Source organism: Bos indicus, chromosome X, assembly GCF_029378745.1.
Source record: "Bos indicus isolate NIAB-ARS_2022 breed Sahiwal x Tharparkar chromosome X, NIAB-ARS_B.indTharparkar_mat_pri_1.0, whole genome shotgun sequence".
NCBI classification, from domain to species: Eukaryota; Metazoa; Chordata; class Mammalia; order Artiodactyla; family Bovidae; genus Bos; species Bos indicus.
Window position 1 is genome coordinate 133,705,421 of NC_091789.1, and position 21,478 is coordinate 133,726,898.

The 21,478-nt window shown below is 47.1% G+C and overlaps 1 protein-coding gene across 1 annotated transcript in view; it reads left to right on the forward strand.

Annotated features, from left to right (window-relative positions):
• Positions 1-21,478, forward strand: part of MAP3K15 (mitogen-activated protein kinase kinase kinase 15) — a 145,615-nt gene that overhangs the window by 121,781 nt on the left and 2,356 nt on the right. The window contains exons 17-26 of the mRNA XM_070783981.1: positions 1,892-2,022; positions 2,219-2,324; positions 14,801-14,958; positions 15,840-16,023; positions 16,593-16,752; positions 17,179-17,353; positions 18,028-18,213; positions 18,823-18,928; positions 19,817-20,030; positions 21,030-21,142. Coding sequence (XP_070640082.1) covers positions 1,892-2,022; positions 2,219-2,324; positions 14,801-14,958; positions 15,840-16,023; positions 16,593-16,752; positions 17,179-17,353; positions 18,028-18,213; positions 18,823-18,928; positions 19,817-20,030; positions 21,030-21,142 — 1,533 coding nt within the window. The remainder of the gene's footprint in view (positions 1-1,891; positions 2,023-2,218; positions 2,325-14,800; positions 14,959-15,839; positions 16,024-16,592; positions 16,753-17,178; positions 17,354-18,027; positions 18,214-18,822; positions 18,929-19,816; positions 20,031-21,029; positions 21,143-21,478) is intronic.

The window sequence follows — 21,478 nt, forward strand, 5'->3', positions numbered from 1 at the left end:
ATAGTTCAAAAGCACCAATTCTTTGGCACTCAGCTTTCTTTATAGTTCAACTCTCACATCCATACATGATTACTGGAAAAACCATAGCTTTGACTAGATGGACCTTTGTTGGCAAAGTAATGTCTCTGTTTTTAAATATGCTTTCTAGGTTGGTCATAACTTTTCTTCCAGGTAGCAAGCGTCTTTTAATTTCATGGCTGCAGTCACCATCTGCAGTGATTTTGGAGCCCCCCAAAATAAAGTCTGACACTGTTTCCACTGTTTCCCCATCTATTTGCCATGAAGTGATGGGACCAGATGCCATCATCTTAGTTTTCTGAATGTTGAGCTTTAAGTCAACTTCTTCACTCTCCTCTTTCACTTTCATCAAGAGGCTCTTTAGTTCCTCTTCACTTTCTGCCATAAGGGTGATGTCATCTGCATATCTGAGGTTATTGATATTTCTCCTGGCAATCTTGATTCCAGCTTGTGCTTTATCCAGCCTAGCATTTCTCATGATGTACTCTGCATATAAGTTAAATAAGCAGGGTGACAATATACAGCCTTGACTTACTCCTTTCCCAATTTGGAACCAGTCTGTTGTTCTATGTCCACTTCTAACTGTTGCTTCCTGACCTGCATACAGATTTCTCAAGAGGCAGATCAGGTGATCTGGTATTCTCATCTCTTGAAGAATTTTCCAGAGTTTGTTGTGATCCACACAGTCAAAGGCTTTGGCATAGTCAATAAAGCAGAAGTAAATGTTTTTCTGAAACTCTCTTGCTTTTTTGATGATCCAGCAGATGATGGCAATTTGATCTCTGGTTCTTCTGCCTTTTCTAAATCCAGCTTGAGCATCAGAACAAGACCCAATTTTCCCCTCAGTCAGTCTCTCCCATCAGGAAGCTTCCATAAGCCTCATACCCTTCTCCATCAAAGGGCAGACAGACTGAAAACCACAATCACAGGAAACTAACCAATCTGATCACATGGGCCACAGCCTTGTCTAACTCAATGAAACTATGAGCCATGTTGTTTAGGGCCACCCAGGACGGACGGGTCATGGTGGAGAATTCTGACAAAACGTGGTCCACTGGAGAAGGAAATGGCAAACCACTTCAGTATTCTTGCCTTGAGAACCCCATGAACAGTATGAAAAGGCTAGATTTTGAGGGTTACATTTAGGATGAAGTACAGTCTCTTCTTCCCTCAAGCTGCTCATAGCCTAAGCAGAGAATCTGAATTGGTGTTCCAGGTATAAGATCTGAGGATGACCACAGAGTTGGAGATAGATGTGTACCCCTCTTCTGAAGATGGAGAAACTGTGGCATAGCACCCCACTGTGTAAGGGAGACTAGCTGATGCCGAGGGCCTGGGCAGTGAGCTCAGAAACACAGGGTCAGCAGGTGGTGAAGGGAGGTCTTCTGGCCCCAAGGTTCAGTGTTTCATAGTGTAATAGGGGTGTAATATTAAGACAGTCCTGCCCCTGGGACCTGGCCTTGGGAGCTTCTCACATTGAGCACCGAGAACCCCAGCCTCCTATGATCCCGATCCCAGTTTCCCTCAGGGGCCCTTCACTCTGCTCCTGTCCACCTCTTATTTCAGGGTGAGATGCTGCTGCAGGACCTACAGTATCCCCCAAGGTGGCCTGGCTGAGTTTCAAGGGTCACCAGGGGTTCCTTCCACCCTCCACCTCTGGTCAGCCTCATGGGCTGGGTCTCATCCAGTCCCTTCTCTGCTTGCACATCTGGGAAACAGGCCATAAAGAGGGAAGAAAGACTGTGCATTTAGGCCAGATACAGTGATGTGGGTGCAAGTGCTTCCATCAGGTTAGAAACAGCACATTTTATTTCCCTGAACCTGTATACTTGAATTTTCATCACCCTAAGGAGCTTTCTGCTGTGTCTGCCAGGAAGCCTTTCAGCTCTTCTGCGATCAAAGTGGGGGCCAATGAAGGAGCCCACCATCAGATTCTACACCAAGCAGATCCTGGAAGGCCTCAAATACCTGCACGAAAACCAGATTGTGCACAGAGACATCAAGGTACTTGCTTGTCTGAGCCTCTGGGGTGTCGCTTTGCATCTCAGATCATGGGAGCTGCAGGCACTGTCAGAGTGGGTGGATTGAGCAGAATCTAGTCTTCCTAGAGATGCATGGCCCTTGGTTAAGACCCAAGTCAGTTTTACATGAGTCTGTTGAACTCTGTCTTTAAGTATTTGATGTTCTTCCTTTTCCAAAGGGTGATAACGTTCTGGTGAACACCTATAGTGGAGTGGTGAAGATCTCCGATTTTGGCACCTCGAAACGTCTTGCAGGAGTGAATCCGTGTACGGAGACTTTTGCTGGTAAGCAGAACAAAGCTTGCTAGGGGGTAGCCATCCTGGAGTCAGGCTGCTGGAGCCGCATTCCTTTGGGAGTTACTCACCGAGCACCTGAGTGCAACTGGTAATTGAAGTGGACTGTGTATTGTCCCCAACTTCAGAGGGTTTGAGCTCTGTCAGGATGACAAGCTCAGCCCGTTGCGTCAACCAGATTGCCTTACTTTCCACTTTGTCTTCCAAGGTTGAATAGGTGTAGCACTCTGCTTGAGGTTTTCCAACAAAATGGCAGCATCTCTTTTAAGTTAATAGCACATTATTCAGAATCGTGAGTGATTCTGAGTAACAGTACCCTTCAGACAACTTACCAGGACATCTTACTGGTCCTTCATAAAACTGGCCTGTTAGTTTAGGGAATTCTGGCACCTCATGCATTGATATGATGATTTTTCCAAGGGCAGTTGATTCTTATGGGGAATATGGTATTCTTAGCAGATTTGAACACTTATGTTTTCTTTGCTGTGTCAGTGATAGAATCAATTATGTGTTGCAAGGAACTGGATTCAAAGAGTGGTGTAAACCTGTGAGCTAGCTTTCCATTTACTCGACCAGTGAATAGAATGATGCTCAAAAGCTGCCTATGGCTTTTTGTTATTCCCACTTAAAAGCAAAACAGAAACTTTGATCCTTGAAAAGAAGTACTGATTTTGAATAAGAAAAGGTTTATGGTCCCCAAAGGTGTAATGAAAGGATCACAAAGCTCTTGTTTGATGGAATTATGAAAGCACTTACAATATTATCAGTTCAGTTCAGTCGCTCAGTCGTATCTGACTCTTTGCAACCCCATGGACTGCAGCACTCCAGGCTTCCCTGTTCATCACTAACTCCTGGAGCTTGCTCAAACTCATGTCCATCGAGTTGGTGATGCCATCCAACCATCTCATCCTCTGTCAATATTATACAATATTAAAGCTCCAGTATAAGCTATGAAAGGCAGATGACTGTGTTCTAGCCCTATAACACCAAGCTGTAGAGTAGACAGACTTTGCCTTAGTTTGGGTGAATAATATCTCAGCTTCGACAGACTTTTCTTTAACAAGAGAGTTGTTGTGTGTCAGCCACCGGACGCCCACAGTGGAGACTCATTCTCTATCTGAAGAGAACTTTTATGCATCAGAAGTGACTTCTCAGTTGTAACACCAGGGGAGGTACATGCACCTCAAAATAGGGAACTTTTGAAGACCCCACCAGAATCTCCCAAGAAGTGTATTGAATTTTCATTCATTTTTTCTGATAATTATACTTACGTATGTATATATATATGTATATTGACATGTATATATCAGTGAGTATATATGTATGCATGTGTGACTGGCATATTTTTTTTTTTACTAGTCTAATTGAAATAAGTTTTTTTTTCCTTTTCTTTGGAAGCCACCAGTTAGCTTGGTAATATATAGCAAGAGGGGCTCTGATAGGGCAAGAAATTATTTAAAGACTTGAAACCCCCAACTATTTATCTCATAATTACCATCCCCAAGGAGGAAAAAAATTCATAAAGAAAACACATGTATAATTCATTATAGCATATCACATTTTCCCAAGTAATTGGCTTGAGGCAGGAATTTTGCATTGCAAAATAATGCAGGGGTGTTTGGGAGATAATAAAGAAGGGGTCTCATTTGGGGTAGGAAATTCCCCTGCATATAATTACTCTTTGCAAAACAGAGCGGTTCTGTAAAGGAATCTCGACGGCCTGGTGCCACAGTCCGATTGGGTGCAGGGGGACGTGGCAAGGCGTTTCTGCGCAAATGCCCAGAGGTTTTCAGAGCCTGGAAGGAGAGACAGAGGTTTCACACGACCTTATGGCCTGAAGTTCTCCCCTCCGGTGTTCCTCTGAAGGCTTTTCGCTGTAGCTGTAAACCAGCTATAACAGGAGGAAGGGCCATTATGACCAGGGTCAGCCCCCTTCACTTTTGGTTTTGCAACAGTTTTATCGAGGTTTAACTCACATAAATGTACCCATTAAAAGTGCACATTGTGATGGTTTCTGGTAAATTTTCCAAGTTGTGCAGCCATTGCTGCAAAGCAATTTTTGAGCATTGCCATCACCCTCAAAAAGGTGCCAGCTTACAGTCAACCCCAGCCGACCACCGACCTATTCTGTCTTTGTTTATGTAGATTTTCCCACTCTGGAGATGTCTTATAAACAGAAAGATACAATATGTGGTCCCTTGTACCCAGCTTCTTATGCTTCACAGAATCTTTTAGATGTTCACCTGTGCTGTAGCATGTATCGGTATTTCATTCCTTTTCTGGCTGAATAGCCTTCCATCGTATGGATAGACTGCATTTTGGTTTGATTTGTTTGGATCTGTGGCTGCATTGGCTCTTCCTTGCAGTGGGCTTTCTTTAGTCTTGGCGTGCAGGCTTCTCTTGCTGCAGCACTCGGGCTATAAAGTGTGTGGGCTCAGTAGTTGCAGCATGTGGGATCTTAGTTCCCTGATCAGGGATCAAACCTACATTCCCTGCATTGGAACGTGGATTCTTAACCACTGGGACCACCCAGGAAGTCCCTAGACCACCTTTTGTTTATCTGTCTCCCAGTTAATGGCCATTAGATTGTTTGTCCTTTCTGGCTGTTGTGAACAATACCGCTGTGAACATTCAGATAGAAACCTCTGGGTGGAGATGCAGTTTCATTCCTCTCTGCTGGATACCCAGGAGTGGAATTTAGGACAGGAAGTCTCTCCTGATCTCTGGCTGTGAACAGCCTTGGTTCAAAGTCTGGCTCAACCACTTGCTAGCTCTGTGAGCTTGGACATGTTACTTAACCTCTCTGTGTCTCAAGTTTCTTCATAAGTAAAACAGAGATGCTCATAATACTTACCTCAGAGGGTTTTTATGTGGATTAAATTTATTGATATTGGAATGAAGCTCTTTAACCACTACCCGACTCATAGCAAGTGAGGCTGAAGTCTGCATTAATGAAATAATTGCTCATTTACACTTAGAGCTGGCAGGAGCCTTTGAGAGAATCAGGTTTATGTGCATAACTAACGTGTTGAACCTGTTGGACTTAAAAGAGGTAATTTTAATTTTTGTCTCCCATGGTCCCTTATATCCCAGTCCTTTCCTGTGACTTTTCCAGCCACCCTTAGCTAACAGAAAGAAAGGCCTAATGACACTTGGAGAAGCAAACGCAGTCCGAATCCATTCACTGGAAGGGTTCCGGCTGATACCCAGGCATGTCTTGTTAATTGTGCTTTGCTTGGCTGCACTTCACAGATACTGCGTTTGTTTGTTTGTTTTTAACAAATTGAAGGTTTGTGGCAACTGCATCCTTAGATGACGGTGAGCATCTTTTAGTGATAGAGGATTATTTAACTAAGGTCCATACATTGTTTTGTTAGATATGATGCTTTGTTGTTGCTGTTTAGTTGCTCAGTCACGTCTGACTCTTTGAGACCTCATGGATCATAGCCCGCCAGGCTTCTCTGTCCATGGAATTCTCCAGGCAAGAATACCGCAGTGGGTTGTCATTTCCCTCTCCAGGGGATCTTCCCGACCTAAGGATCAAGCCTGCGTCTCCTGCATTGGCAGGCGGATTTATCTATTGCTGAGCCATCAGGGAAACCCCTGATATAATGCAACTGCACATTTAATCGACTGTAGTATAGTGTGAGCATAACTTTTCCATATGCTCGGAAGGCAAAAAGCTCCTGTGACTCACTGTATTGAGATACTCACTTGATTGTGGTAGTCTGGATTCGAACCCGCAGGATCTCAGAGTCTGCCTGTGCTCATCCACACGCTGGTCCCCATGCAAAGGGCGGACTCCTCGCCTCTGTCCCTGCTGGTCTGTGGTAGGGCCGCAGGGGTTGGGGTGTCAGCCTTGACTCCCTCCCTCACCATCTTTCCTTCTCAGCAGCTGTGGGCAGGAGAAAGGGACAGGGAACATTTTCACTTGATGGGCACTGTTCTAAGTGGCCTCCTGTGCTCTGGGCCTGGCTGATGGTTGCTGCTAACTCTTTGCTGCTGGCTGCCTCTAAATATAACTCCAGAGTCCTCAGCAGGGGCCTGTCCTTCAGCTGACTGTCCCCTGTCCCCTCACCCTGATCTGTTACCCTGCACCATATAACTACCTCTCCATCTTTTCCTACTGAGGGAAGCAGGCCCTGAAAGGCTGTCTTTGAGCAGGATTCCCTTTAAAAAGACCCTCAAGCAATATGTCTACAATGAGTTCTACGTCTGGTGTCCAGGATTTATGCGCCTTTTACCTGCTGTTAAGAGGGTGTGGTGATCTCCCCCAACCATATGGTCCCCGCTCTGCTGCTGTCAGCTGCTTTTGCTCCCATGGGAACCAGTCCTCTGTGCAGTGTCTTTGCTGGAGACACGTATATACGGGGCTCTGAGCGGGCCCCATGAGGAGCCCTCACAGGATCAGGGTGTGGAGGATGTGGCGGCCCATCCCTTGGGCAGGACAACTGGGTAACCCTGGAAAGGGTTGTACTGGAAACTGGAAAGCTGCACCTTACTTCTCTTTTCGCTACTTCATTAAGTTTTGAAACTCTGGGCTCTAATACTGTCCAGGGGCCTCTAGAAGATGCTGACACATGTGGCCTCCTTTCAGGTGCACTTGTCTTGAGTGGATGTTGAGTTGCTTGAGTCACCATGGCCCCACAACCTTCTGGGGACAGCCCTTCCCCAATCATGTAATGGGACAGTGTAGACCTCCCAGGACCACTCTCTCTAAAGAAGTCACTTTCACCCCCATCCCCACCCCAAGAAGGTTTCTGTGGGTCCCCTGGTCACCTTCTTTTGCACCCGTGTAGGTACCTGAAGGATCATAGGAAACCCCCTAAGTGAGCCAGATGTAAGGTGAGCAAAATTCCCAGGATTGCTCCATTCATTTGCCCCACCATGGCATCTTCACTTGGTTTTCTCCACAAAAGCCAGCCTGTGATACAGCTCATGTACACCCACAACATGCATGCTGTCTGAAGGTGGTCCCTTGACTCTTAGAAACAGTTATGTGGATCCATCTCTGTGTCACTGCTGGCTGTGACTGGGTGGTTCCCTATGAACACAGTAATAAGTAAAACAGAGCACCCAGGTTTCTATTACTGCCCTAGGCCTCCCAGTTATATGAGAAGAAGTCACATTATGGCTGTGAAAACTCTTGCATCAGCTGCTCTGAATCAGGCAGCTTTCTCTTCAGTTGTGCTTCTCCTGGATCCATTACTTTGATCAGCAGTGTCATGGTGTATAGCTCTACATTTGAAGACCAAAGACCTGGGCTCTAGCTTAAATAATTTCCCTAGCTTCTCTGAGCCTCAGTTTCCTCACATATAAAATGAGAATAACAGCACCTCATACCTCTTCTGAGCGTCCTTAATGGAGTTGTGAGTCAGATGGCCAGTGCTACATGGGGGTGCTTTGTAGCATGCTTTGGAGCTTGCCAGTGAGTGCTAACTAGAAGCCAGATGTTGTGGCCAGGGCCTCCAAGATGGCCTCTAGTCATCCTTACCTCCTGGTATTCACAGCCTATTATTCCCCTCCCCTTGATCGCTGCCTGGACTTAGTGACTTGCTTCTAATGAATACATTAGAGTGGTGGTGTGTAATCTGGAGTCTAGGTCAGAAAAGGCAGTGTGGCATTTCTCTTGCTTTCTGTTGGATTATACACTCTGGGGGAGGCCATATTTTAGGCCACCCTATGGAGGATCCCAGGTGGTGAGAAACCAAAGTCTCTTCCCAACCGTTACTTGAGCTTGGAAGTAGATCCTGGAGCTCCAGTCTAGCCTTCGGATGACTGCAGCTCCAGCCAAAACTTTGGCTGCAGCCTAATGAATGACCCTGGGCCAGATCTACCCAGCCCAGTTGTTCCTAGATTCAAATCTTTAGAAACTGTGTGAGATCATAACTGTTGTTTTAAACTGCTAACCTTTGGGGTAATTTATTCTTTTTTCCTAGCATGCGATATGTGTTTTTTTTTTTTTTTTTTTTTAGTATAATTGATTTACAATATTGTGTTAGTTTCAAGTATACAGCAAAGTGAATCAGTTTCACATATCCACTCTTTTCTTTAGATTCTTTTCTCATATAGACTATTAAAGAGTAATTAGTAGAGTTCCCTGTGCTGTACAGAAGGTCCTTATTAGTTATTTATTTTGTATATCAGTTCAGTTCAGTTGCTCAGTCGTGTCCAACTCTTTGCGACCCCATGAATCGCAGCACACCAGGCCTCCCTGTCCATCACCAAGTCCCGGAGTTCACTCAGACTCACATCCATCGAGTCAGTGATGCCATCGAGTCAGTGATACCATCCAGCCATCTTATCCTCTGTGGTCCCCTTCTCCTCCTGCCCCCAATCCCTCCCAGCATCAGGGTCTGCTGGGCTGGAAGAAGCACAAGCTGGAATCAAGATTGCCGGGAGAAATATCAGTAACCTCAGATATGCAGATGACACCTCCTTATGGCAGAAAGTGAAGAGGAACTAAAAAGCCTCTTAATGAAAGTGAAAGTGGAGAGTGAAAAAGTTGGCTTAAAGCTCAACATTCAGAAAATGAAGATCATGGCATCTGGTCCCATCACTTCATGGGAAATAGATGGGGAAACAGTGGAAACAGTGTCAGACTTTATTTTTCTGGGCTCCAAAATCACTGCAGATGGTGACTGCAGCCATGAAATTAAAAGACGCTTACTCCTTGGAAGGAAAGTTATGACCAACCTAGGTAGCATATTGGAAAGCAGAGACATTACTTTGCCAACAAAGGTCCATCTAGTCAAGGCTATGGTTTTTCCAGTGGTCATGTATGGATGTGAGAGTTGGACTGTGAAGAAGGCTGAGCACTGAAGAATTGATACTTTTGAACTGGTGTTGGAGAAGACTCTTGAGAGTCCCTTGGACTGCAAGGAGATCCAACCAGTCCATTCTGAAGGAGATCAGCCCTGGGATTTCTTTGGAAGGAATGATGCTAAAGCTGAAACTCCAGTACTTTGGCCACCTCATGGGAAGAGTTGACTCATTGGAAAAGACTCTGATGCTGGGAGGGATTGGGGGCAGGAGGAGAAGGGGACACCAGAGGATGAGATGTCTGGATGGCATCACTGACTCGATGGCATCACTGACTCGATGGACATGAGTCTGAGTGAACTCCGGGACTTGGTGATGGACAGGGAGGCCTGGCGTGCTGCGATTCATGGGGTTGCAGAGAGTCGGACACGACTGAGTGACTGAACTGAACTGAATGTATATATGTCAATCCCAATCTCCAAATTTATCCCTCCCCCACTTCCCTCTGGTAATTATAAGTTTGTTTTCTACTTCTGTTTTGTAAATAAGTTCATTTGCACCTCTTTTTTAAATTCCACATGTAAGTGATATCATATGATACTTGTCTTTCTCTGACTTACTTCACTCAGTATGACAGTCTCTGGGTCCATCCATGTTCCTGCAAATGGCATTATTTCCTTCTTTCTATGGCTGAGTAATATTCCACTGTGTGTATGTAACACATCTGCTTTATCCATTCCTCTGTTGATGGACATATAGGTTGCTTCCATGTCCTGGCTATTGTTAATAGCTCTGCGATGAACATTGGGGTGCATATATCTTTTTGAATTATGGTTGTCTTTGGGTGTATGCCCTGGAATGGGATTGCTGGATCATATGGTAGTTCTGTGTTTAGTTTTTAAGGAACCTCCATACTGTTCTCCATAGTGACTGCACCCATTTACATTCCCCAAAAAGTGTGGGAGGGTTCCGTTTTCTCCACATCCTCTCCAGCATTTATTGTTTGTAGACTTTTTGATTATGGTCGTTCTGCCTGGCGTAAGGTGATACCTTGTTGTAGTTTTGATTTGCATTTCTCTGATTAGTGAAGTTGAGCATCTTTTCATGTGCCTTTTGACCATCCACATGACTTCTTTGGTGTAATGTCTGTTTGAATCTTCTGTCCATTTTTTATAGGATTTTTTTTTAAATTGAGCTGTATGATCTGTTTGCATATTTTGGAGATTAATCCTTTGCCAGTTGCTTTGTTTGCAAATATTTTCTCCCATTCTGAGGGTTGTCTTTTTGTTTATGGTTTCCTTTGCTGTGCAAAAGTTTTTGAGTGCAATTTGTTTGTTTTTATTTTCAGTACTCTAGGAGGTGAATCAAGAATGATTTTGCTACAATTTATGTTAAAGCATCTTCTGGCTGTTTTCCTCTAAGAGTTTTATAGTGTCCAGCCTTACATTTATGTCTGTAATCCATTTTGAGTTTTTTTGTGTGTGTGTACATGGTGTTAGGGAGTATTCTAATTTCATTCTTTTACACATAGCTATCCAGTTTTCCTAGCACCACTTATTGAAGAGGCTGTCTTTTCTCCATTGTATCTTCTTGCGTCCTTTGTCAAAGATAAGGTGACCATAGGTGCATGGGTTTATCTCTGGGCTTCCTATCTTGTTCCATTGGTCTATATTTCTGTTTTTGTGCCAGTACCATACTGGCTCTATTACTGTAGCTTTGTACTATACTTGAAGGCAGGCAGTCTGATTTCTCCAGGTCTGTTTTTCTTTGGGGTAGTTTAGTATATAGCAATAAATAACTGATATGGATGTCATTGTGAAGTCCCTGCCTTTAGAAACAGTGATGTTCACTATGGTTCCATATAATGAAAATCTCCAAATTTAGCATGAAGCAGACTAATCCTCCAATTGTGAAACCATTATACTAAGGACAGTTGTTTAGTTGAGGTCAATAAGCCATTGAAATTTGGTTTAGTACTATTTTTTACTGCTTCATAAGTTTCTAAGTTTATTCTCTTGGTCTTTTAAGAATTAACTTTTAGCGATTGTGTTAGTCAGGACCCAGGCAGGAAAATTGAAATCACCACAGTTATTTTTGGGCTTTCCAAGTGGCGCTGGTGGTAAAGAATGTGCCTGCCCATACAAGAGATCCAAGTTTGATCCCTGTGTTGGGAAGATCCCTTGGAGAAGGGAACAGCTACCCACTCCAGTATTCTTGCCTGGAGAATCCCATGGACAGAGGAGCCTGGCAGGATACAGTCTATGGAGTCGCAAAGAGTCGGACACGACAGCACAGATGTGCACATGAAGTTATTTTTACAGAGAGAATTTAGTTTAAAGAACTGTTTACTGATAATCAGAAAGCAGCCTCCATCCCTGGGTCTTGAGGGAACAGAGAGGAGAGGAGAATTCAAAGCTTTCCATCGGGGGTGCTAACTGGGCTGTAGCACGTAACTCTGAAGGGACGAGATGAGGCTGGTTCTCAAAGTATGGAGGGACAAAAAAAGCTGGTAATGAGCCAACCACTGCTACTGCAACCAGCTAAGGGTCCAGAGGGAAACTTGCTAACCTCTCCTTCCTGTCACTTGCGCGCAGGCACACTGTCTCCTCCACACCCGCCCAAGCGGCCGGGGAGCAGCAGGAAGAGCAGAAATGTGGTTTGCACAGTCCCAGACCCAGTGTAGCAGAGCTGAGAGATAACAGCTTGATACAGCACAGTGGCACAGTTCTCCTAAGTTAATGAATTACTGGTTAGTTAGAAGGCACATCGCCTGCAGAGGCCTCGCTCTGTGTTGTTCGCTATAGTAGGCGCTTGTAGGGGATGTTGTGTCACTGGAGGTTCCCTTCCTGGGGCTCTGAGGTTTCCTAACACTGCAGCCACTGCTACAAGCCTCCATCTTGCCCAACCCTGCTGCCAACTGAACACTTCCCCACCAGGCTTTCGGCTCAAGAGACCAAAGCCATCATTTTTGCCCTGCTAATCTCTTGCACTAACTGATTCCGCCCAATTTATGTTTAACTTTAAATTAGGAAGAATCAAATAAAATCTAAAAAAATTCTTTTAATTTACATTTATTTCTTCAGTCTCAGCAGCCACATTTCAAGAGCTCAACAGTCATATGTGGCTAGTGGCAACCATCTTGAACTGCACAGAATAGACCATTTCCATTATTGCAGAACATCCTATTGGTCAGAGCTGTCCTAGAGCCTTTGCTTTCAGGAAAGAAAAATGCTGATAAGACATTGGATGTTCAAGAGGAAGATGTAGTAGGTGGCATCTCCAAACTTACTTTAACCAATGAGCCCTTTGTTTTCATTGATCAAGACTCAGAAAACCTATTTTGGTTGTGTGACTTTTTTTTAATTGGAGGATAATTGTTTTACAATGTTGTCTTAGTTTCTGCTGTGCAGTGTGAATCAGCTCTGTGTATACATATACCCCTCCCTCTCGGATCTCCCAGCTCCATCCCACCCCTCTAGGTCATCACAGAGCACCAGGCTGAACCCCCTGTATACCAGCTTCCCACTAGCTGTGTGTTTTACACATGGTAGTTTATGTATGTCAGTTCTAATCTCGCAATGCATCGCACCCTCCCTTTCCCACCCTGTGTCCATATGTGCTTTCTCTACATCTGCATCTCTATTCCTGCCCTGCAAATAGGTTCATCTGTACCATTTTTTCTAGATTCCACCATAGTTAGCGTTAATCACTTAATCGTGTTCGACTCTTTGTGACCCTATGGACTGTAGCCCACCAGGCGCCTCTCTCCATGGAATTCTCCAGGCAAGAATACTGGAGTGGCCTGCCATTCCTTTCTCCAGGGGATCTTCCCAATCCAGGAATCGAACCCAGGTCTCCTGTGTTGCAAGCAGATTCTTTACCATCTGAGCCACTAGGGAAGCCACATACATGTGTTAATATATGATATTTGTTGTTCTCTGTCTGGCTTACTCTACTTACTATGATCATCTGTAGGTGCATCCATGTTGCCACAAATTATATTATTTCATTCTTTTTATTGGCTGAGTAATATTCCATTGCATAGATGTACCACATCTTCTTATCCATTCCTCTGTTGATGGACATCTGGGTTGCTTCCATGTCCTGGCTATTGTAAATAGTGGTGCAGTGAGCATTGGGGTGTACATGTATCGTTTTGCATTATGGTTTTCTCAGGGTATATGCCAGGAGTGGGATTGCTGGGTCATATGGTTGTGATCCTGAGGCAGGCACTGGAATTTCTTGGTGTGTTAATGTTCTCGATTCACCCTTTGGCCAATATCACCTCCAAGTTGGCTGTTTATTATAAATGTCTTTGCCAGCACACAGCATCTGCTGCTGCTTCCACATTCCCCTCTCTTCTCCTCAGGATTAGTTTCAAGGAAAAGCAAAGATTTTACTCTTAGAGCCCTTGATTGACCTCACTGCCCCATATCTTCGACAAGCCCTCCTCCTCCCTGATCACCGCTTTCCCTGTGGTAGCCTCTGGTGGCTCGTGATCCACAGGAGAAAGTCCAAAGCCAGCGGTTTCAGAGCACACACAGCGCACCATGTGGGCTACACCCAGGCGGCTGCCGCCTTCATTCTTCCTGGCCCCTCCCCTTGGCCTGTGTCAGACAGAGCTCCTGGGTTCGCTGTGTGCTTCCCACCCATGCATGGGCTTTGGCTCAAGCCATTCCCCATGCCTGAAAGTCCTCCTGCTTTGGCCACTTGGCCAAGCCTCATGGCAGGAATCTACTTCACTGGCAGCCGCAGCCAGCACCTGTTTGGATCGGCCACTGTGTTCCTGGCCAGGTCATACTTTCCCCACCTACTGCCAGCCAGTGACCAAGCACAGTGGAGGTGCTAGAACCGATGTGGCACTCTTCCAGTGGGCACCTTTGGGTCAGGGCCTCCTGGGCAGCCTGGCTAAGCTGTCTCAGAGCTCTTCTGCCATCAGAAACCGCCCCCCACCTTTTATCCTTCATTCACCTTCTTCCAGGAAGTCTCTTGTATGTCTAATTCTGACTTGGTATTTATTCTCAGACACCCAAATTGACACAGCTAGAGCTTCCCCTTACTCGAACCAGGCAGAATCAGGCACTTTTCCCTGTGTTCTCAGTGCCTTCTGTGTATACCTGTTAATCTCTGTGTGTGCTTAGTCATGTCCAACTCTTTGCAACCCCATGGACTGTAGCCCACCAGGCTCCTCTGTGCATGGAATTTTCCAGCAAGAATACTGGAGTGGATTGCCATTTCCTCCTCCTGGGGATTTTCCTGACCCAGGGGTCGAACTGTGTCTCCTGCATTGCAGGCAGATTCTTTACCACTGCGCCCCCTGGGAAGCACTGACTATATCTTCCATCACACTGCTGCCCTGCTCAGCACACCATCATCATGCCTGTCTCCTCCTCTAGACAGGTCAGGCCCCGTGGGTCTCACATTCCGATCCCTCTGTCTGTGCGGCACTCTCAGATGTGTTGACTGAATTGGATCAGGCCCATTTATCCTTCAAAGGGCTTGAGCAATCCTCTCTCAATGTGACTAGTGTTAAAGGCACTCTGCATGTCTCTAGTCCAAGAAAAGATGCAGCAACATTTATGCGTGAGATCAGACTTCATCTGTCATTAACAGGAGAGTGAAGCTCACACACTTGTTTACTAATGGTACACTTTGTTTTTGAACAACACGGTGCCCACCATCTTTGTTGTATTTTTTCCCAATAGGCACGCTGCAGTACATGGCACCTGAGATTATCGATCAAGGCCCTCGTGGGTATGGCGCCCCGGCTGATATCTGGTCCCTGGGCTGCACCATCATTGAGATGGCCACCAGCAAGCCTCCATTCCATGAGCTGGGTGAACCACAGGCAGTGATGTTCAAGGTAAGACATGTTGGGTGATTTAGGTTGCTGGTGTTGGAGAGAGAGAATTCAAATCAAAAACCTCCTCCCAATGCAGAAATCTCTCCACAAAGGTGGACAAGAAAGAAAACAGATTTTTTTCTTTTCTCTCTCTCTCCTCTCTCTGCCTTCTGCCAGTATCTTACTATCCCAACTAGGAATCAAACCCATGACCCCTGCATTGGGAACCAAAGTCCAAACCATTACACCACCTAGCAACTCCCAAACCCTTAGCTTCTCTTCCCTCCTTACTGTGAGAAATTACTATCAGTTTACAGAGGTATAATATATAACCTACCAGCGAATGTTGGTAATCTCTGGTTCATCTGCCTTTTCTTAACCCAGCTTGGACATCTGGAAGTTCTTGGTTCGCACAATGCTGAAGCCTAGCATGCAAGATTTTAAGCATGACCTTACTAGCATGGGAGACGAGTGCAATTGCCCAATGCTTAGAACATTCTTTGGTACTACCTTTCTTGGGATGAAGATTGACCTTTATATATGCCCTTACTTAGGGTTTAACTTATCAGAAATTAAATTCTTAAATGTTTGTGAAAGGTGTGAGGTACTCATCTAAATGTATCTGTTTCCATACGGAGAGCACATTTATTGAAAAGTTCATCATTTCGCCTGCTGAACTACTGTTCTCTATGTATCATAAAAGATGATTACATTTCTACCTCAGCATATTAATAAGGGTCATATATGACAGACCTACAGCGAACATCATACTCAGTGGTATTCCAGAGGCCGGTTGGCGAAGCCGTTGCTGGAATCCAGCGTCAGCCCTCCGGGATGGCGGACGCTGGGGTTGTGTGGCCCTTGTGTGCACCTGCGTGTGCCTCACTGTGCCTTCAATGCAGGTGGGGATGTTCAAGATCCACCCAGAGATTCCAGAAACCCTCTCAGCTGAAGCCAGAGCCTGCCTTTTATCCTGTTTTGAGCCTGACCCCCACAAACGTGTCACCGCCGCGGGCCTGCTCCAAGAGGGCTTCTTCAGGCAGATGCACAAGGGCAAGAAGAACCGGATTGCTTTCAAGCCGGCAGGTGAGGTCTCCCTGGACAGAGTAGTGGGGACGCAGTAGGGGTGGGGTTGTCCAAACCCAGGGAATGACTGTCCCTCGGTGTCCTGCGAGAGTCACAGGGAGCCCCGTAGGCAACAGTGAGGTACCATCTCCTCCATTCAGCCTGGCTTTCAGGGCTCTGCCTGGGAGGAAGGAGAGAGGCGCCCTGGCTGGGGTTCTGTCTTCCCCAAGTGCAAGGCCGGGGGCTTCATATTTGGAGCCTGGCCTCTCACCCTGTGCTGCTCCCAACCTTGGTTAAAGGCTGTCTGTTCTGGGCCAGTAAGTCCTGCTGGGCACTGACAGAAGAGCGGCCTCGTGGTGGATGGGGTTGGAGGCCAGCTCAGCCTCTTGCACCTGAAGAGCCACTGGCTGTTAGAAATGCAGAGTCTTGGGTCCATCCCGGATCTGTGGAAGCAGAGCCTCCATCTACCCAGGACCCCTGGGTGATCACTGGCGCCCCCAGTTAGAGCCGCACAGGCTTAGGCCTCCCGGTGGGTCGCCTGGCCTGAGGAGCTGCCGCGCTCACCCTGCCCTCCCGGCTGCCCCCGACAGAGGGTCCCCGGGGTGCCGTGCTGACCCTGCCCCCGTCTGGAGAGCTGCCGGGCAGCAGCAGCAGCGAGCATGGCTCCGTCTCCCCGGACTCCGACGCCCAGCCCGACCCATTCTTCGAGAAGTCCCGGCTGCCGGTGCAGCGGCTCAGCCACCTGCTCAGGTACTGCCGCCCCGCAGCCCTTGGGCACAGAGTGCGTCCGGTGTAAACCAGAGTCTTCCTGTCTGTATGATCAGTAGGGTGGCTGGGCGGCCACTGACATTGCGAGCGAGGTGGGCGATGTGGTCGCTCACTGTCCCTTCCCCTCTTCCTCCTCTCCCCCCTCCCCCATTTCCTCCTCCTCCCCATCCCTCCTTATCCTCACCCCGTTACCCCTCCTCCCCCCTTCCTTCTTCCCCTTCTTCCCCCCTGTCCCCGAAAACCCTGATGGTCTGGAGATTAGGAAAAACGCTAGTCTCGCCTCCTGCAGTTTCATCTTCCCGAGGGTGGGGACGTGGAGGATCATCTCTCAGCCCCTCCCCCACGGTGCCCCCGCACAGAGACCCCGCCCCTGGGAAGCGGAGGACTGTCACGTGCATTTGTCCGCAGTGTTCCCGATGAGAGTTCGGCCTTGGAGGACCGGAGTGCAGCCTCGTCCCCTGAAGACAGGGACCCAGGCCTTTTCCTGCTGCGAAAGGACAGTGAGCGCCGTGCCATCCTTTACAAAATCCTCTGGGAGGAGCAGAATCAGGTGGCTTCCAACCTGCAGGAGTGCGTGGCCCAGGTACAGGCTGGGCGTGGGGGCTGCCATCCCACCTCCTCCGCCCAAGGCAGGGTCCCAGGAGAGGTCCAAATGGGCCTGCCACCCCCGAACATTTGCAGTTACAATAATCACCATAAGTATTTCCCAACGTCCTCTTTTCCAACAAAAGAGAATACAAAAAAAAGACTCCTCTGAAACCTGAATTTGCCAAATACTGCGGTGAAACCAGGCCCTGATGGGGTCGCGCTGCCCCCTGGTGGAAAACAGGCCACATGGCAGCACAAAGCCCAGTTAACCCCCAGCTGCAGTTTGCCTCTGAGGAAGAAAGGCTGTGGATGGAAATGTGACTTTTAACTCATTTTGGATGGGATGAAGTCCTTTTACTAAGAGGCCACTGCCCTCTATGAACTGTGCCTTCTGACAAGGCCCATTGGGTGGTGGGGGGTGGTTGACAAGGGGTCAAACAGGATGGCAGCCCATTCCTCCAGGGAGGAAGGAGGGGGCCTCGTAAGCCTCTAACAGGAAGGATATGGAGGAAGTTCTAGGACCAGAGACGCTATCTCAGCCGGGGGTTCCCACTTCCATAAGCTAGTGGACAGTGTGGTTCATCTAGGTGCCCACAGTACTTCTTGGATGCTCCCTGCCCCCGATTTACTCAATGACTTGATTTTTTTGGTTGGGGGCTTGGTGATCAGAGTTCAGAAGAGCTGCATCTCTCGGTCGGCCACATCAAGCAAATCATTGCGATCCTTAGAGACTTCATCCGCTGCCCAGAGCACAGGGTGATGGCATCCACAATATCAAAGCTCAAGGTGGACCTGGACTTTGACAGCTCATCCATCAATCAGATTCATCTGGTACTGTTTGGATTTCAGGATGCTGTAAGTGTCTCATTTGGCCCTAAAGAACATGACGGAAGGTAGGACACCCCCAAAGTGGCTCATAGCTGAGACCATGAGTTCGATTACCATCTTCTCCCATAGTATCCATCTCTTGTCACCTGATTACACCTGAATCCCGAGTGCCAGCAGTTCTCTAAACACTGGTGTACATGAGACTGAGACGATTGCATTTGGCCACGAAGAGCAGAGTGTAGGATTTGGGGATGAGCAGCATCTGCCAACTGAGTAGGTGTGTGGTTTAAGCTTATGTGTCTGCGCAAACAGGTGTGAGCTGCTCCAGGCCCAAGACCATGTCTGGCTTAGCTTTGTGTCTCAAGACCCCACCACAGAGCCTGAAGTTTCACGGATGCTCCACAAACATTAATTGAATAAACAAAGAGGCCTGTGCAGTAGCTCCAATCACTGTACCTGTCCTCTCGACCCCAGTGTGACTTGGGGTCAGCTTAGAGGACTCAGTCAGAAGAAACATAAATCCAGGGCAGTATGGTTAACACTTTTATCTCAGAGTAGAAGCACATTTGAATTGGTAAGAACTCCTATTTCTGAAAAAATACAGTGGACCAGAAATCTGGATTTTTGTGATTACAGGTAAATAAAATCTTGAGGAACCACTTAATTAGGCCCCACTGGATGTTTGCAATGGACAACATCATCCGACGAGCAGTGCAGGCTGCGGTCACCATCCTCATCCCAGGTAAGGGCCCCTCTTTTTGGTCACAGTAAATTAGGCTATGGTGGGTATGGAAAAGGTCAGCCAGGTCCTCTGTGCTCACCAGTTGTTACTCTCCCTTTTCCATCTGGGCTATATATGTTCTTGCAATTAAGGAAAATGATGTCACAGACCCCTTTGGGGTCAGTATTTTGTGATTCTGAGCACACCTTCTGGTGCTGTTTACATCCCCCGCCTCCAGCATAACTAAGGAGCATGCCCGCAGACTAACACACACAGTGCACTGAGCCTCAGGGCCTGGATCCTTGTGTGCTCAGGACCACCTCCTAGTTGGCTGAAGATTTAAATGGCTGTCTTCTCTCTCATCACGTGGTAGCCACACAGATCTCTGGCTTTCATAGGCTCTAGTTTTCAAATGTTAGAGCAGCTTAGTACCCAAGTTGATCCTTCTTCTGTGATGCCTCCTAGGAAGGGGGGCTCGGAGGCACTTCTGTTGACACTACCGCTTCCTCTCGACTCTGCTCCCTCCCTGTCATCCCCTGCCTGCACTCAGCCCAGGCTCCACTTGTGGGACTGGCTTGTTAAACCCCAGGACTTCATTACTCCCCTCTCCAAGCAGGGAACTGCAGAAAACACACAGGCCTGGGTGGAAGGCTGCTTGTCCCTTTTTACAACTGCCCTTGCTTAACTAACTTAATATCTTGAAGCTTGTTTCCTTATCTGTAAAGCGGTGTGGGGACCATCTTTTCAGGTAGAGGTAATAGCCTCCTCTTCCTTTATTAAGGTCAGCAGTCTCCTGGTGGAGCATAGCATTGGCGGGGCGCCTCCCTGCCTGGTTTGCTGGCCTGGGACATAAGCTACACCAAGCATATGGCCTTGCTGAACCGTGCTCCTTTTCTTCCATGATTTCAGAGCTCCAAGCCCACTTTGAGCCCGCCTCAGAGACCGAAGGTGTGGAAAAGGACACAGATGAGATGGAAGAGGACTATCCCCCCACAGACCTGCCTGCAAGCGAGGCACAGGTGGCACATGGATGGAGCGAGCCAGCTTCAGCAGTTGCCCAGGAGGCCTCACCCCAGCAGCACCTGAGCTTTCAGCTGAGCAAGCTGAGGCAGGAGACCAGCAGGTAGGCGGGGGTGGGACAGAGTTGTTGAGTGCTTCACCCAGGTCTCAGAAAGTCATCTTCATCGCCCAAGGAACTGGGCAAGGGGTATTCTCAGCTTCAACTGGGGACCTAGAAGGAGGCCTTTCTTTAAAGGCAGAGTGTTCCTGGCTACAATAGGGTGTCCCTATTTCAGAAGAAAAGTTGTATACACCCCCGTATAGGGATCTCTAAAGTTTAACTGTAGACAAATCTGTTTTTTTTGTTTTGAAAAATGTGAAAGTTGACGGTATATGTAGCACTTCTTTTAAAATGGGTTTTCCAGTAAGGTTAATCATCACCTGACTCATCAAACGTTATATATGGATTCAAAGGTGATTGATGTCCAGGGTCAGTGGGCACTGTATCTTCCCCCCTCAAGAGAATTAGTAATGAGATAGCCAGCCTGACTGGGGACAGCTGACAAGAACACGGCCGCTTCACACCTGCCCTGTAGCACAGAGACGCCTCAGCTGCTACTAACCCTGAGTGAGGGAAGCAGGTCTGTCCCAAGGAGTGCTGGTGAGACCAGAGCACAAGGCATTTTAGTGCCATCCTGGGTAAGTGTTGGCTGTAGTGTCCCTCCTACCTTCCGAGCAGCATCTTTCCCGCACCACCCCCGGCTGTCCAAGGCAGCAAGGCTTCTATTTTGATGTAGTCTCCAGTGAGGAGGGAATAGCTTCACCACATTTTCACAACTTGACCTGACTTAGGAAGACAAGAGGGCTGAGTTCTCCTGATCACCATCAGGTTATCTTTTGGTTTATGATACATTTTGATACAGAAGATACCCACACACTGAGCAGGGCTGGTCTTTGTTTACAAGGGGAGGAAACACAAGGAAGGTGCCCATGTGCAGGCTGAAATCTGACCCTAGACTGACCTGGGATTGTGCCGTTTTTTAAAACTTCTGTTCAACAAATGTTTGAGTTGAGCTGAATGGTGTTAGGCTCTCTGAGTGATGTTTTGTTTTGTTCTAACCAGACTTTTGGAACACCTGGTTCAAAAAGAAATAGAGTACCAGAATCTTCTACGGCACATCCTAGAACAGAAAACTCAAGAATTATACCACCTTCGGTTACAATTCACCTCCAATGGTGAGTGATTTTCCACTTGCTGGGACTTGTGTGTGTGTGAGACCATTTAAAATCTGGCTAGACTACTAGTCAGCCTTGACACAGCTGAGGTTATTCTCAGCTCAAACCAGTAAGTACTCCAGTAGATTCCGGAATACTCATCAGTAATAAAAAGGAACTACCACTACATTCAAAAGCAGATGAATTGCAAAGAAGCCTACATGTTACGATTCCATAAATGTTGAACATTTATACGATACTCTGTTAAAGCAAAACTATAGGGACAGAAAAGAAATCAGAATGGGTGGGGGAGGACTGATTATAGAAGGCCCCAAGAACTTTTGGGCTGATAGAGAA